The following is a 17,964-nucleotide window of genomic DNA, read 5'->3' as shown; positions in this document are numbered from 1 at the left end:
CTGACAGAACTCGTCAAGAAATAGCCCAAAATTCTCAGACAGAACAGTATTGGAGTTATATATTAGTAACTGCTGGTACATGAAGTGGCAAAGAATGTCAAATTCAGCAGCGGCAGGTAGCCTAGTGGTTAGAGAGTCGGACCAGTAACCGAAAGGTTGCGAGATCAAATCCCTGAGCTGACAAGGTAAAAATCTGTCGTTCTGCCCCTGAACAAGGGGCAGTCATTGTAAATAAGAATTTGTTCTTAACTGACTTGCCTAGTTAAAAGGTTAAATACAAATAAGCAGACTCAGAGTGATGCTACAGTATGCAAAATGCAGGCTCTCTCACATTCTCTGCATGTGCCCTAAAAATGTACACATCCTTTGGAATGATTTCGTTATCTGGCAGTGCATTTCCCTATTGCTGAAATTGATCCGTTTGCGCAGACCTTTGCCAGCAAATAAGATGGGAGAGATAGTCAAAGCCAATAGCCTGCTACTGAGTGAGGAACTATTGTCTTACCAGCAGCCTGGTATAGAAAATGGGTAGTCTATAGAAAATGGGAAGTCATAGCCACGGGGCAGGCTCAGGGCTTTGAGGGACTAATTTAGAAACTGGCACATGCCCTCTGCAAATAGAGGGATGTTGTGGTACTAATACTGGCAGGGACATGAACTTGGCATGATACCACAGAGTTCCGGCAGCACAGATAGGAGGCAGAGAAGTCCCTTTTCATAGCAGCTACATACGACAACTGTTTTGTCAACATTCGAAAAGCTAACAAAATGAAACCATTTGCAATAGTTTTGTCTGCTTATTTAGAGAAGAGACTGAATGTGGCATTAGAAGAGATAGACACAACAAAAGGGGTTGTGTGAGCCACTGAGGCACTATCAGGGACGTGCAGACTAGCTTGAGACTGCCAGGTGCAAGAAGATATGGGAGGCTTCCTCTGTATGCAGAGAGAAAGGAGGGCACAGACAGCGAGTGTCTGCAGTAGTGAGGGAGATGAAGTAGAAGGCCCATGGCCAACCATGCAGATCCTTCTCCCAACATCACTGGGGTCCCACCATCTGCAATACCCTCAGCTGTAGCCGCGGAGGCTGCAGCAGGCTGTACAGGGGCTGCATGAATGTAGACGGGAGTCCTTGCTTTTAATGTTGATCTGAAAACATAAATCCAACAAGGCCAGGATCATGGGCATGTGGTGGAGTGACAGGAGGAGGAGAGAGCAGCCACGCTAAAAAGGAAAGCCGCACTCCTGTTCTGGTTTCCTGCCCCGTGGATATGAAAACGGGGCTTGGAGTAGAAGAACAGCCTTGTCTCACGCTTCGGACTGCAGATGGATTACCCCTTCCGCCCCGGGACCATTCTCCTGTTGTTCTCGTCCCAAATGGCACCCCATTCCCTACATAGGTCCTGGTTAAAAGTAGTGCACTATATTGGGAATAGGGTTCCATTTGGGAACCAGCCCTCCTCTCCCCCCCAGGATATATTAACTACCAGCAGTCAGGACGGAGCGCTGGTCAGGGGCTTAGCCAAGGAAGCCAGATCAAACGGCAAAGCTCAGGGAGGTCTGAACAATATCCGGATATAGGGGAGGTTGGAAGGGCCTATTTCTGCACACATTGATCAACTCCATACTCAGACTGGACTTTGTGGTTATAAACAGGCTAGCGTTTGCTGTGCTCCTTCTCCCTGTTGCGCACCCTCCCCCTCTCTCTGAGCGGCGTAGAAATGGCACTAGGTGGCCTGTGAGAAACAGGAAAAGGAAGCTCACAGTCTACCGGGAAGAAACTGTGTGGCGAGCACAGTGCGTGACAGTGTCACTGTTAATCATTAGTTCCCTTCTAGCAGCTCACAGCCAACACTTCACCCCCTCACACACAGCAGTGTTGCAGCTAGACTCCTATGTCAGGCCACCACCGCACAAAAAGCACAACTAAAATTAGCAAAAGGCTAGGCTTTCAGTCTACGGTGGTTGTGGTAATCAACCAGCAATTGTCAGAACGCTGAACGCAAATATCACTCTCCTCAGAACTATGGGGGCTGTGTGTCAGTATGTCTGCGTGCAAGACGAGCAAAAAATATTTGTGCTGCTCAAATCTAAATATGGAGGGTCGGACGCCAAAATGAAAATAAACTGAAGAGCAAATTTTGCGGCGGTAATATTGTGGAGAAGTCTGCAGGGCATCTCGGCACCACATCCACCCACTAGCGCTCTTTGTACTGCAACGGTCTGAGAAGAAACAACCGTGTAGGATGACCACGTAATCGTCATATTATTCATAGCTAAGCATCCATCATTTTTCACTGAAATGGTGCTCCCTCTTTATCAACAACCAGAGGAAAGGGAATAGCTAACATTTTGTCCATACAGGAGACTATTTAAGTCGAGGCTGAAGCTAACACTGTATCAAACTGTTCTAACCATCTCCAGCCTTTCCAGGAGGAACGAGAGTGGTAACTTAGGGCTCTACAGTGCGACCATTTTACTTGCATCTGCGCCTAAATATTTAGCCGTGCGACCTGGGATGTTAATTTGGGAGCACAAGCTTTAATATGTCAAACATTTTTCATTGTGCTCCTAAAATTCTGTGTGTCTGCCTACATCCCTGCAAGCCCCGCCTCTCCCATCTCTTCATTGGTTTTTAGGAGCATATACCCACATGGGTGATTGATTGAAAGACGAACTGAGGTTCACACTCCAGTCCAGTTGGTGGTGGTAATGCACCTTAAAAAGTTGGTTGCCAACTGCCATAATAAGCCCAAAGAAGAAGCCTTAACTAGAAACAACAGTTTACCCTTTTATCCGTGGATTAATTGTCGAAGTAGAGGACCTTACTCATTTCAAGTAAAAATAAAACCCCAATGTTTATATCCGGGGACAAATTAGCTAGCAACAGCAAGCTAGCTAGCTAAAATGGCTATGATCGTTTCATGCGTTTCGACCTGTCCCCAAATGAATATAGTTGATTCAGAGTTCGTTTTGATATTTCAACCTCTGTGTCCTGATCACGTCTGGTGTGGGTGGACAAAAATCAACATGCGCGCACCCGGTTTAGTCAGCATGTAAGGCACACCGTGCTAAGAACCCTGGTATGGGAGGAGTGTCACACAGCTAAGGCCGTTTGCGGCTGGTAACACACTAACCACGCTACTGGGCTAAAGCCCTCCTCTAGGCACAATAGTGCTCTTTGTCTCTGGTCCCTGTGTGTGTGTGTGTGTGTGGGGGGGGGCTTCATCGGTTACTACCAGCTCCGGCTCTAGAACCCACTCGCTCTGTAATAAAGTGATGATGAAAATGTATTTCACAAAGGAGTGGTTAAGACCGTTCAAATGGGCCCGTTACTTAATGCTAATTCAATTAGGGGGAAGACAGAAGAGGAATGTGAGCTGAGCCTCCTCCTCTCCCTTAGTGTCAGCACAAGGAGACTCATTGTCCAAAAAAACAGAAGCCATGCAAAACTACAGGCAGAGAGTCATCGCTACTCTGATTTGTTGCATTAAAAGAAGGAAATTAACCACAGTTTTCATAAAAAACGTTTTTTTTTAAAGGGTTGTGTTTTGAGTACATTGGAGATGAGCTCAGGGGCCCAACTTGTGTCAGTTAATTAAAGGAGAAAATATTTGGCCACATCCTGCCATTGATACTTGATACTTAACTCGAGCCATCATATTCATGCTCCCACTGCGTGTAACCGGTTGACCCTGGGAGAGGCTTGGAGTGTGTCCAGCAATAAGTTAGGAATGTGCATATCAAGCTTCATTGTCATTTTTAACTGTATAACCTGGGGCCATAGTTATCAAGCGTCGGAGTAGGAATTATATAGGGTGCCGTTGGCAAAGTAGAATAGACCATTTTTACAGCCTATTTCCCCAAAAGATTTAAGCCAAATCCTGCATTTCTGACGGGATTTATAAAATGTCATCAACATTAACATGCTTGTTCAACTTTGCTAAAGGCACTGCATACAATTCCCTTCTCTGAGATGCTTGAATAATTTGGCCCCTGAGCTACAAATCATAAAGGGAAAATATGATATTGGTCATGTCAAAAGACGTTAGACTACATTTTGATTAGCAATTTCATCCAAAACGGTGCTCGTTAAATTGATACAATTTAAGGCCAAGTGGCAAACAATAATGCAGGCACGAGGGATAGGTGTGTGAACATGCGGGTCTGTTCAGATAAGACGTAGTCATTGTTTGTGTGTGTCTGAAAGTTGATCTTATGTGTACGTTTGTACTGTGTATGGAGCGATATTTTTTGTTTTTGATGTTATTCAAAAAGCTACGGTGTTAAGACTACATTTTGTATTTTTGCAATTTCTTTAGCTCCTTTACAACCCTCATGTCTGTGGGAGACTAACGGCAAAGCCTGTGAACACAGAGACAGACAGAACACAGGCAAATAGATCAGCGTCACCCTGACCACAAATGTTCACTTGTACAAACCACAGCACCCTTCTCTTTGGCTGTTACTCAGTACAAGACTACATTGCTCCACTTTAAGGAGGCGCAGAAACGTACCCACCGATGAGCTCTAACCCGACACCTGCCTGCTAAGACAGGGAGGGGTTCAGCACACACACAAAAATACCCCCACTTCACTTCAGACGTAGGAGAAAGAAATTCAGAGCCTTTTCACGCTATTGTGCCGTCCCAAACCGTACTGGCTCAGATCGTTGCTTTTCAACGTGTTCCTTCAAATCACAGTTCCTGGACTTATGGTGGATGTGTAACCAAGGCCAGCACCGTACAGCTCGGCTTAGCTTTGGGCTAACGAAAAGGGTTAATATTCTGGTAGTGAATGAACTGAGCGTGATCTAACACAGGTCAGAGTGCGACCTCACAGGAGCATTTCAGGAGGAGGATAAGACGGCTCAATACAAGCACTCGTGGTACAAAAACAAAGGCACTTATCTTGAGGTCTTTTTTTAAAATCAGGAAATGGCAATTGTGAGACCAAGAAGTATTTTAGGAAAAGTACCTGCATTTCGTCAACGAGTTCGATTTCCACCTCAATCTCCAACAATGTCATCATCTCACCTGGGCTGAGAGTTCTCCTCATACATGCGCTCCTTGCCCTCCTTGAACAGGCTGATGGTCTGCTTGGTCTTCTTGGTCAGGTTCTCCATGAAACGCGGAAATACTCGTTGTCGCCTAGCGTCTCCATCTTGCCCTCGTAGCGGGACAGGATGGTGCGGAGGTGCTGGTAGGTGTCTGGCAGCAGGTCCAGGATGTAAGGTGGGCTGTTCTTCAGTGCCAGCTTGGGGTTCTGGCACAGTCGCACCACCTGGATGGAGGGAGAGGATAGGACACATAGGGGAGATGATGAATCAGCTTACTGAAACACATGAGAAGTCAGCAACGGTGGTGGAAGAGACTTAGTAGTATGCGAATACATACCAGGGTTGGGATCCATTGCTTTTTAATACAATTAGGGAAGTAAATAAAAATCCTATTTCTTGAATTGAAAAGTTGCACATTGTATTCTATGAAGATGTTTTTAATTCAGGAAGTGAATTGACCACAACCCTGACAAGTACCCAAACATTAACTGAACAAACTAACGTCTGTGCACGCTTGAGTGTTTAGCCTACATACACAACGGTCAGTGAAAAGGGGACCATCGATATCACTAAAACGAAACTACCGCTGAACACCATTTGATAAATACATCGGTATGATAGTGTGATGACGTGGATTATATTGATCATAACACTTTTCACCTAAACGTAAAATACTCTAGCTCTCTCTGACAAGTAATCATTTGCGCACCAGAGTGTCGCCAGAGCGTCAAGTCCAGTAAGGACTAGGGACTACAGGGAAGTGAGAGAGTGAGAAAAGCCACTTGGAGGAGAAGTGGCAGAGCGAGTGAAAGTGCCTGGGAGAGCGAGTGAGAGAGCAGTGCTGAGATAGCAAACCCTGAGAGTCACTAAGTGAGTCTATTTTAAGGCCTTCAACACAGTGAAGAGAATGAAATAGTCATCTCAGGATTAAAGCTTGCTGTTGGTCTGGTAATAGACACACACACAACACACACACAGGTCTGTCCCTCTCCAATACACAAAGGGAAGGCCTCTGTTTTCTTATGAATGGGCAATATTTCTATAGGCTATGCAACTGCAGGAGAAAGAGTGATGGCTGCTAATAAAAATAGGATCCCATCAGACTTCTATAGGCTAGGCCTACTATATTTATTTCTCAACTTTCCTAATATTAAGCACATTGCTTATATTTATAACAGGAGTATAGCCTACCTGGCTTGCATGAAAATAAACCACGGTGGAAAGCATCCTGCATTCGCTATTTAAGTGCATAGATGACAACCTCTTCCTCAAATGTGAGCAAGACAAAGGAGCTGATCGTGGACTACAGGAAAAGGCGGGCCAAACAGGCCCCCATTAACATCGACGGGGCTGTAACGGGGCGGGTGAAGAGTTTCAAGTTCCTTGGTCTCCACGTCACCAACGAACCATCATGGTCCAAACACACCAAGAGTCGTGAAGAGGGAACGACAACACCTTTTCCCCCTCAGGAGACAAAAGGTTTGGCATGGGTCCCCAGATCCTCAAAACGTTCTACAGCTGTACCACCGAGAGCATCCTGACCGTTTGCATCACCGCCTGGTATGGCACCTGCTGCGTAGGGCCCAGTACATCACCGGGGTCAAACTTCCTGCCATCCAGGACCTATATAATAATCGGTGTCAGAGGAAAAAAGCCCATTAATTTGTCAGGGACTCCAGTCACCCAAGTCATAGACTGTTCTCTCTGCTACCGCACGGCAAGCAGTACCGGAGCGCCAAGTCTAGGACCAAAAGGCTCCTGACTGCTGAACAATTAATCAAATGGCCACTGGACTATTTACATTGACCACCCCCACTCCATTTGTTTTGTACACTGCTGCTACTCGCTGATTATTTTCTATGCATAGTTACTTCATCCCTACCTACATGTACAAATTACCTCAACTAACTTGTACCCATGCACACTGACCAGCACCCCCTGTATATAGCCTCTATTGTTATGTTGTGTTCATTTGTTATTTATTTTTTATTTACATTAGTTCATTTGGTAAATATTTTCTTAACTCTTCTTGAACTGCACTGTTGGTTAAGGGCTTGTCAGTAAGCATTTCGCGGTAAGGTCTGCACTTGTATTCGGCGCATGTGACAAATAAAAGTTTGATTTGATATGCATTTATTTTCCGCAGCCCGTTTTGAGGCAGGTGTATGATAATGGTCCATTTTAAATCAAAACAAAATGTCACACATATATTAATTTGTTTCTGTAAAGTCACGATTAAATTAAGAATAGTCTGATGGGTGACAATATTAGCCAGTCTCCAGACCTGAACCCAATAGAAAATCTTTGGAGGGAGCTGAAAGTCCGTATTTCCCAGCGACAGCCTGAATCCTGAAGGATCTGGAGAAGGTCTGTTTGGAGGAGTGGGCCAAAATCCCTGCTGCAGTGTGTGCAAACCTGGTCAAGAACTACAGGAAACGTATGATCTCTGTAATTGCAAACAAAGGTTTCTGTACCAATAAGTTCTGCTTTTCTGATGTATCAAATACTTATGTCATGCAATAAAATGCAAATTAATTACTTTTTTAAAAATCATACAATGTGATTTTCTGGATTTTTTTTTACAGACCTCTACATGCTTTGTAAGTAGGAAAACCTGCAAAATCGGTAGTGTATCAAATACTTGTTCTCCCCACTGTATATAAGCAGTGAGTGAGTTTCAAGTTTGGGGAAGCTCCCTTTTTGCCATAAAAATGTACCTTTATAAATTATAATAAAAGCATTGCATGCATAATTGCGGTCTCTTTTGATAATGGTGTTTTCCCGCTAATGGAACATTTGCGCTTATAGCCTACTACCATGTGTGCATTGCTGCGCTTATAATGTGATGAAATAGATAAATAGTTTATCAACATTGCATGCATAACAAAGTGGTTGTATTAATCTTCACAACTGTCCCGGACTAGGTTTGGAATATTTAATTCCTCGCACAGAATAAGTCGCCTTTGGCACAATGGGGGATAGTAGATTGACATAGGCTAGTGCTTTTGCTGTTCGTTAGGCCTACTCATCTTGTTGGCTGATGAAAAGTAAATGTGGACACTTCTTCTAATATCGTCAATATGCACCTCGGAATTAGATAAGGACGCGCGCAATTGCGTCCCCGATGTGTCGGCCTTCACTTATAGCTTGTGAGAAAGACACCCGATCGCGTGACGGAGAGGTGTGTGAGTGAGAGACGCTTTGGATAACACAGCACACTCAGGGAGAAGGGAACGACGCAGCACTCTGGGCCGCAGAAGGCATGGATTTTTTTAGGGTGCATTACGGCCACAAAGGGGATGCCGCCGTGATATTCGAGGCATTATCAAGTGCTTGTCAAATTGTGAATGAGAGTGGTGTAGTGTGTACAGCCTGCGCAAAAAAAACAAAGCTTGCCTTTCAAGCTACTTTTTTTCAAGTCATCATTAGAGTCGCATCGTGAAGCATTACAATGTATGAAGCATCATAGCATATAGCCCAATGTTTGTAGAACAACTAAAGTTACATAACTCTAAATTAAGCATATAGGAATACTTATTTCTTTGTTAACCGCTCAACATAGAACAGCTGCACGTGCGCACTCCCTCAAATCATTGAGAAAATGTTTGTTTTATTCAGCTTTGTTCAATTGTGTTCTTCATACTATAAAATAATGCCACAGCATTTTAAGCAAATCTTGTATGTTAAATGAACTAGTATAGCCCACAGCCATTCGGCATAGCCACATCAGGACATTACCATTTTCTTCATATCATGGTTCTTTAGACCGGTTTAAAATAAATGGATTGATTGTGACAGTGTAGGCTATATTAAATGGATTTGTTAGACTTTTTAAAACGACTTGTAGACTGTGTTCGGAAGCCAGGAGATGCTAAATGTGTTTACGTTAATTAACGGTCAATTACCGTGAGACCGACCGTTATTTGCTTGACAATCACCACCTGACGAAATGTTGTGACCGCCACAGCCCTAGCTGAGTCACAACCATAAACACATAATCAATATACAACATAAACATGCATGCCACAGCATTCTGTGATGAATGAATAACTTGACCAAAGTAAAACAAGGAAGAGGGCCTATTTTCCAGAAATTAATCAATCATCTACTTTGTCAGCTTCTTCTTTGTGTCCATTATAAAAGCCCCATCTAAAACAGAGTGTTATCTGTTGTCTACCTTAGACTTACTAGCTACATTCATATTCAACTTGCACTCAGACAAGTCACGCTCCTCGTGCATTATAAAGAGATACAGGAGCAAACTGTCATGTAATAAAATGGAGAACGTGACTGTCGTCTCAATTCTGCACTTGAACCTATTCCGTCTATTGAACTCAGTCATCATAAACACCACCCAAATTCACAATTTGATGCTGAATTGGCCAACCTTCAAATGAACCCACCATGTCTTGAGTGGCCTAGTCACAGAGCAGGGCTGGTTGCATCTGCTTAGTGAGCTCCAGGCTGATCTTATCAGTGGAATAACATGGGGATCAAAAGACAACACACAGAGAGAAGAGGAGAGAGGAGAGGGTGAGAGATACAGAGCAAGATAGTGACAGAAAGAGAGAGAAAAAGAGACCTGCTTTGGCAAACGTTTCCCATGCCAATAAAGCCCCTCAAATTGAAATTGAGAGGGAGAGAGACAAACACAACAGAGAGACAGACAGAAACAGAGAGAGAGACAGATGCCTGGGCCCTGACAGTAAATCTCAGTACACCATCAAAAGGAACATAAAATTCAACAAACCAATTAGGATATGTCTAAAAATTCTTGACTCAGTTATAGAACTATTGTTGTGCCCTGTGCAACTGGGTACTGGACTTCCTGACGGGCCGCCCCCAGGTGGTGAGGGTAGGCAACAACATCTCCACCGCACTGATCCTCAACACTGGGGCCCCACAAGGGTGCGTTCTGAGCCCTCTCCTGTACTCCCTGTTCACCCACGACTGCGTGGCCACGCAAGCCTCCAACTCAATTATCAAGTTTGCGGACGACACAACAGTGGTAGGCTTGATTACCAACAACGACAAGATGGCCTACAGGGAGGAGGTGAGGGCCCTCGGAGTGTGGTGTCAGGAAAATAACCTCACACTCAACGTCAACAAAACTAAGGAGATGATTGTGGACTTCAGGAAACAGCAGAGGGTACACCCCCCTATCCACATCGATGGAACAGTAGTGGAGAGGGTAGTAAGTTTTAAGTTCCTCGGCGTACACATCACAGACAAACTGAATTGGTCCACCCACACAGACAGCATCGTGAAGAAGGCGCAGCAGCGCCTCTTCAACCTCAGGAGGCTGAAGAAATTTGGCTTGTCACCAAAAGCACTCACAAACTTCTCACCGCCTGGTACGGCAACTGCTCCGCCCACAACCGTAAGGCTCTCCAGAGGGTAGTGAGGTCTGCACAACGCATCACCTAGGGCAAACTACCTGCCCTCCAGGACACCTACACCACCCGATGTCACAGGAAGGCCATAAAGATCATCAAGGACAACAACCACCCGAGCCACTGCCTGTTCACCCCGCTATCATCCAGAAGGCGAGGCCAGTACAGGTGCATCAAAGCTGGGACCGAGAGACTGAAAAACAGCTTCTATCTCAAGGCCATCAGACTGGCCACCACTAACATTGAGTGGCTGCTGCCAACACACTGACTCAACTCCAGCCACTTTAATAATGGGAATTGATGGGAAATTATGTCAAATATATCACTAGCCACTTTAAACAATGCTACCTAATATAATGTTTACATACCCTACATTATTCATCTCATATGTATACGTACTGTACTCTATATCATCTACTGCATCTTTATGTAATACATGTATCACTAGCCACTAACTATGCCACTTTGTTTACATACTCACCTCATATGTATATACTGTACTCAATACCATCAACTGTATCTTGCCTATGCCGCTCTGTACCATCACTCATTCATATATCTTTATGTACATATTCTTTATCCCCTTACACTTGTGTCGATAAGGTAGTAGTTTTGGAATTGTTAGCTAGATTACTTGTTGGTTATTACTGCATTGTCGGAACTAGAAGCACAAGCATTTCGCTACACTCGTATTAACATCTGCTAACCATGTGTATGTGACAAATAAAATTTGATTTGATTTGTACAATTTAAAACTCCAAATAATACATGCAGAGTAGAATTAGGCCGATACCCGCTAATCAAAATCCAGAAAAGAGACGTTAAAATCTACAACCACCTAAAAAGAAGCGATTCCATAACAAAGCCATCACCTAGAGAGAGATTAACCTGGAGAAGAGTCCCCTAGGCAAGTTGGTCCTGGGGCTATGTTCACAAACAGACCCCAGAGTCCCAGGACAGCAAATCAAATAGACCCAACCAAATCATGAGAAAAAAAAAAAAAAAAAATTGGCCGATTAATCTGTCTTGACTTTTTTTGGTCCTCCAATAAATCGGTATCGGCTGTGAAAAATAACAATCGGTCGACCTCTATTAGAGACACACATTTCCCTTCAGATTACACAGATATCCAAAGAATTAGAAAACAAAAATCCCATTTTCATAAAACTCCCATATCTATTGGGTGAAATACCACACGGTGTCATCACAGCAGAACAGACTACAGGAGGCGCACAATACTACATGCCATCTACATGTGTTCAGTGTAGCCAACTGACTGAGGTCAGTCAGAGGGGGTCACAATAAACCCTGATGTGCTTCCAACCCAAGTGCACGAGTCCTGTCAGAGAGCAGATAAGCCTGTAGCCAAGGAAGGGAAGTCCTAGAGTTATCAGTTGGCTAAACGTGCACACACACACACACGCAAACACATCCAGTCGTGGTGGCCAAGACTAAACCAAAAGATTGCCTCTTAGCTGTTCCGCATTCCCCTCCTCCGCTCTCTCGCTAACCTCAGGATCGGAGACTGGGACAGAACCAACCCCCCCCCCCCCCCATACCACTGTGCTCTAGATCACGGGTGCGCCCCCCTACGGGCCCTGGTCAAAAGTAGTGCAATATATATGGAATAGGATGCAATTCGGGACGTAACCCATGACTGCAGGTTCCTGTTACGATAAAACCACTAAAACATTGACTAGGGACCCAATCAACACGGAAAAAGCAGTAAGCCTGTAATAACCCTCTACACCAATTCTATTCATACACTTTAACTGCTTAACTTTGAAGTTCTTAGGCAGATCTATTACAAACATGGACTGTTGTCCGAGTTGTCCTCATGATATCTGAATGGGCAGATAGGCTAACTTGTGCATGAGGCATAACCGTATGAAGAAAAACCTGTATTAAAATGGTTAAACCTGATGCAGATGGGTCAGTGTAATGATTATTAACCCGTTTTGAAAGAGGGGAAGGACAAATGCTATGAACAATACTTGATAGGATACCAGTTGCAGTAGTAGCAAACAAAGTCTCCACAAGTGTAATTTGTAAAGTTGTATCCTGCCTCGAAGCATTCTGCTAAAATCAGCATACCATAGAACACATATCGCAGGTTCTACAGTGGTTTTCCTTTCAACAACCCTCCATCGTGGACAAAGTCTTCTATTTCTAAAGGTCTTGTGGACACACACACACTTCCTCAACTTCGCCTCAGACAGACTAGACTTTGTGTGTGCCATTGATTGGGAAGCCAAGGTCACTTTCTGAAACAGAAAAGGAGAACTGACATTGCAGTGTCACTTCACTTTTTCTGTTTGTGTGAAGGGACCTCTTCTCCATACATCATTTTTAACCTTTACTTAACGGAGACAATGCAGATGTGCTTGTCTGGTGGAGAGCAATGCAAACTGGCCAACATGTGCCATTATAACAATCCTCAGGGGCTTGGGTTCTTACAGATAAGAGAAAGGAGTGACAAATGTGTAGACTACTCATAGAGAAACAAACACAAAAAGGCTTTCTTGTCCTCTGAATCACTGTGATAATTCCGTGTGAATCGCACAGGAAACTAGGGGTCAGCCAGCTACAATTTCCAAGAAATGATTTTGTGAATTGCGCCTCTTGTGAAGTAAAATGGAGCTAATTCTTTATGATGATCACATGTATTAATTTCCATGCTGCACAATACTCTGGACTTCATGAGTCACTGCTAGAGTAAGTGTTGGGAGTCGAGCAGTTAGATTGTTGCCACATTGTTTGAAAGTTATTGTGTTTGACATCTGATCTTACAATCACTGATCATTAAAATTACACTTAGCCAGCTAGCTAAATCCCAAATGATGAATAACATTTTACAACCTTATTGCGCACCTTTGTCAATGGAACGGATCTTCTGTTCTGAAAGGTAAAATGTAGCTCTGTGGCTATGGTCAAAGCCCAAGCCTAACTTTGCTCACTTAGCTAGCTACTGTTTTCAAGACCCTAATCTGGTATGATGATTGAGTCACCACCACCATGCAAGCGATATTTATTTTCTTGGTCAATGTTGCTAGCTAATGTTAATTGGCTAGCTAGCTGCCTAGGTAGCTGGCTAACATAGATAGCAATCCAGCCACCACCAGCATCAAACTAACTAGCTACAGCCATATAGGTAGTTCTAACTAACTTCAACTGGCTACATCTTCTGCAGATGAATACAATACATTACATATAATTAACTAGCTCATTTACCACTTTCTCTACCAGTCGGTGTAGCCTAGCTGGTCGGTGTAGCTACCCCTAGCTAACTAGCTAGTACTGTAGCTGTCTAGTTGGCTAATTAGCCAGCTCGCTATCTATGCTAGCTTCCTGAGCCACAGATCATCAGCCGGGTAGCTAGATGGATAGTTATATGACTGCTAGTCACCCACCTTGTCCATTAGTTTCCAGCATTTCTCCACCGTCTTTTTGTCCACGGCCCCTGGTTGGTGATTGGAATGGAGGTGGTGATGGGGCTGAAACGCGTCCTTCATCATCCCGATCAGTCCTCCGCCTTTCTTCAGATTTCCTGCCATATTAGGGTCCACTAGGGTCGGCCAGAGCGACAGTCAAGGCTGGGGGACCGCCCTCCTTCCCCAGTCAGACTAAGCAAAAACCGGGCACCCCCCGGGGAAGACAGCGCCCGAATTGGATTCGAGCGAGGGTCCGTCGGGGGGGTGGGGGGGAGAAGGGAGTTCTATCGAAACAAGGCTCCCATTAAACCCCCCACCAGTGGTTGGCTCGAGCCTCAGCGACAGTGGAGCAAGCCGCAGCCGGGTGCTCAACAAGGAAAACGACGGTTGGCAAGCAAGTCACAATGAGAAGAACGCAGATCCGCCTAGTCGACTAAAAGAAGACAACGATATCGACTTGTCTATCAGTCTGATATCCGTGTAGATTTCGCTGTATTCTTATTGACCGACCCGGTTTCCTTTTCAGCTGCTCGCTCTTTCCGTCTTCGTTCTTCTCGGTGACGGGAAGTCGCAGACTGGAGACAGTCAAGAGTCGCTAGCTTGATAATACGCTTACTGTAGAGGAAGCACTGACCGTGGCGCCAATAAACTAATTTAAAGGGACATTTACACAGATAGCGAAAATCATTAACACAATAGGAAAGGAGACGGGGTGAATAAATACACTTAGAAAAACCAACACTGCCAGCAGTTTCCCCCTCTGTGTGCGCAGCCCTTGCTCTTCCTGTTCATCCCCTTCCGTTCGCAGAACCTCTCCCTGCCCTCGTCCCCCGCCTTACACAAACGTTGCCCCCCCAACACCTCCTCCAACTACGCCCTCTTCATGCGCGACCTCGAGATGAAAATACAGGCACGCGCGTCTGTTTGCATGTCCAAGAGCATCATCTATTACGGTCGGAAATTATTTTAATTTGGCTGTGTAAATTCAGACACATTATTTTAGCACGTTTTTTTGATGTGGTAAATTCCTAACAACAACTGAGGCACCATTCACCTGTGCCTGCTCCTGTGACATGAACATTATACTTAATGTTGCAGCCTACATAAATGGGTGCTCCATGATAAGTGTGCAGTTGGCACTAACACACGTAAGGCTCTGTCTGTACCGTTGTCGTTTCATCAAATCTCTCAGATTATAATTCAGGTGTTATATACAGGCAGAGGCTTCAGTTCCGCCGATGGTAACCGCCCATCCCACCCCCCTGGAAGCCTCTTCCCCAGAGCTAATTATAGATATCACCCGTGCACGTCTGTCCTCTACATTATGCACACATTTTTGTGGTAACCGTCCCTTCTCACCGTCAATCGGGAATGATAATTCTTCAAGTTTTACCGGTGAAACAGCATCTGCATGCTAAAAGCATTTGATATCAGATTTTATTCCCATATGGGAGTATGCATTTAGATCTTCTTGAGTTATGTACAGTGTTGTTTAGAATTATGTAAAGTGAGCGAGGTTTAGAGCAGATGGTGTTAACAAACTGTAGCATAGGCCTATCTGTGTTTTGTTTCAACCAATGCACATATTTTGCCTATAGAGCCCCACAGTGGAGGTGACATATTAGGCATAAATCATAGGGAAATGCTTCTAATAATCTTTCCACCATTCATTTTTCCCATAGGGGATTTTAGAAACACTTAAAATAAGGGCTGTGTTTTGTGTAGGCTTACCCTGGTGTGACATTCTGATAACCATGTAAATGTCTCTCGGACAAGGTGACTTTTGTCAATATATTTGTCTCTATTTACGCTCATTATCGAAAATGCTAATAATAAAAATGCTAACGCTAATGATAATTGTCTGTTCAAACAGCTAACACCCAGCTCAGACACCCATACATACCCTACAAGACATTCAACCAGGGGTCTCTTTGCTGTCCCCAAGTCCAGAACAGAGGCTGGGAAATGCACAGTACTCCATAGAGCCTTAACCACATGGAACTCTCGTTCACATCAGGTAACTCAAGCTAGGAGTAAAATCTGATTTAAAAAACAGATAAAACACCTCACGACACAACACTGACTGTGAAGACACACACACACACACTCACGGCCGGTCTTGCTTTTCTGCTGCCCTAGGCGAGAGTAAAAAATGCTGCCCCAAAAAACTACAATAGTCCCAGTAAGCAATATGACGTTGAAAATATGTATTTTCCAGATATTGAAGTTAGGTTAAATTTAGGTTCTGAATGAAAGGTAAAAAGACATATTTTCCATACATTTAAAATATTTTCCAGGACTTGAAAACAACTCTTTTCCAGATATTGAAAAATACCTTTTTCCCGGACCTGGAAATCAGGTTAATTTTAGGTTCTGAATGAAAGTTGAAAATACTTATTTTCCGAATGTTGAAAATATGTATTTTCCTGATTTTTAAATCAGGCTCATTTTTGGTTCTGAATCAAAGTTGAAAATACGTAATTAATAGAAGTATATGTTTGGACCAATTCTTGTCCAGACCACACCAAATCTGAACCAAACATAGACGTCTACGATTGGTTCAGATTTTGTCCGGACCAAACCAAAAACCAATGTCCGTGGATGTGGAAATCAAGGCAGGTCCGGACTGCACCAAATAAATATGTCCAAAAGGCATTGGCATAGGTTCGCGCTTACGGACAAGCCAAATATTTTGCGCCCCTGCCTTTGTCAAAGTGGGCACTGTTTATCACAGGGCAGGGATCACAGGCATCAGCTCTCACCTAAAAATCCCATATCAAATACAGTTCTATTTGTCACATGTGCCATTTGATTAAATGTTCAGCAGTCTTATGGCTTGGGAGTAGAAACTGCTAAGGAGGCTTTTGGACCTAGACTTGGCGCTCCGGTACAGCTTGCCGTATGGGAGCATTGAGAACAGTCTATGACTTGGGTGATTGGAGACTTTGAATTTCTTTTGGGCCTTCCTCTGACATCGCCTATTATATAGGCCCTGGATGGCAGGAAGCTTGGCCCCAGTGATGTACTGGGCTGTATGCACTACCATTTGTAGCGCCTTACGGTCGGATGCCGAGCAGTTGCCATGCCAGACGGTGATGCAACTGGTCAGGATGCTTTCGATGGTACAGCTGTAGAACTTTTTGAGGATCTGGGGATCCGTGCCAAATCTTTTCAGTCTTCTGAGGGGGAAAGGTGTTGTCGTGCCCTCTTCACAACTTTCTTGGTGTGTTTGGACCATGATAGTTTGTTGGTTATGTGGACACCAAGGAACTTGAAACACTTGACCCGCTCCACCCCAGCCCCTTCGATGTCCAGGATCCAGTTGAACGCTGAGGTGTAGTCAATGAACAGCATTCTCACATAGGTGTTCCCTTTGTCCATGTGGGAAAGGGCAGTGTGGAGTGCGATTGAGGTTGCGTCATCTGTGGATCTGTTGGGGCAGTATGCGACTTGGAGTGGGTCAAGGGTTTCCAGGATGATGGTGTTGATGTGAGCCATGACCAGCCTTTCAAAGAACTTCATGGCTACCGACGTGAGTGCTACAGAGAGGTAGTCATTTATGCAGATTTCCTTCACTCTCTTGGGCACAGGGTCTATGGTGGTTTGCTTGAAGCATACTGTAGCTATTACAGACTCGGTCAGGGAGAGGTTGAACATCTCAGTGAAGAGAGCGTGATCACACTGTCATCCGGAACAGCTGGTGCTCTCATGCATGCTTCAGTGTTGCTTGCCTCGAAGCGAGCATAAGAGGCATTTAGCCCACCTAGTACAGTACCTTGCAAAATAAAATAAGCAAACATGTTTGGTGTTTGCCAAAAGGCATGTGGGAGACTCCCCAAACATGGAAGAAGGTACTCTGGTCAGATGAGACTAAAATGTAGCTTTTTGGCCATAAAGGAAAATGCTATGTCTGGTGCAAACCCAACACCTCTCATCACCCCAAGAACACCATCCCCACAGTGAAGCATGGTGGTGGCAGCATCATGCTGTGGGGATGTTTTTCATCGGCAGGGACTGGGAAACTGGTCAGAATTGAAGGAATGATGTATGGCCCTAAAGACAGGGAAATTATTGAGGGAAAC

The 17,964-nt window shown here is 44.4% G+C and overlaps 1 protein-coding gene across 1 annotated transcript in view; it reads right to left on the bottom strand.

The window, feature by feature from the left end:
• The window catches only part of LOC115141495 (E3 ubiquitin-protein ligase CBL-like), a 38,964-nt gene extending 24,273 nt beyond the window's left edge, over window positions 1–14,691 (bottom strand). The window contains 3 exon segments of the mRNA XM_029680401.2: window positions 5,036–5,129; window positions 5,132–5,282; window positions 13,862–14,691. Coding sequence (XP_029536261.2) covers window positions 5,036–5,129; window positions 5,132–5,282; window positions 13,862–14,005 — 389 coding nt within the window. The 5' untranslated portion in view covers window positions 14,006–14,691.
• Window positions 14,692–17,964: the final 3,273 nt, after the last annotated feature.

The sequence above is a fragment of the Oncorhynchus nerka genome, linkage group LG14 (genome assembly GCF_034236695.1).
Source record: "Oncorhynchus nerka isolate Pitt River linkage group LG14, Oner_Uvic_2.0, whole genome shotgun sequence".
Lineage (NCBI taxonomy): Eukaryota > Metazoa > Chordata > Actinopteri > Salmoniformes > Salmonidae > Oncorhynchus > Oncorhynchus nerka.
The sequence above is the reverse complement of the archived record's forward strand: the minus strand, read 5'-3'. Positions and strand labels throughout refer to the sequence as shown.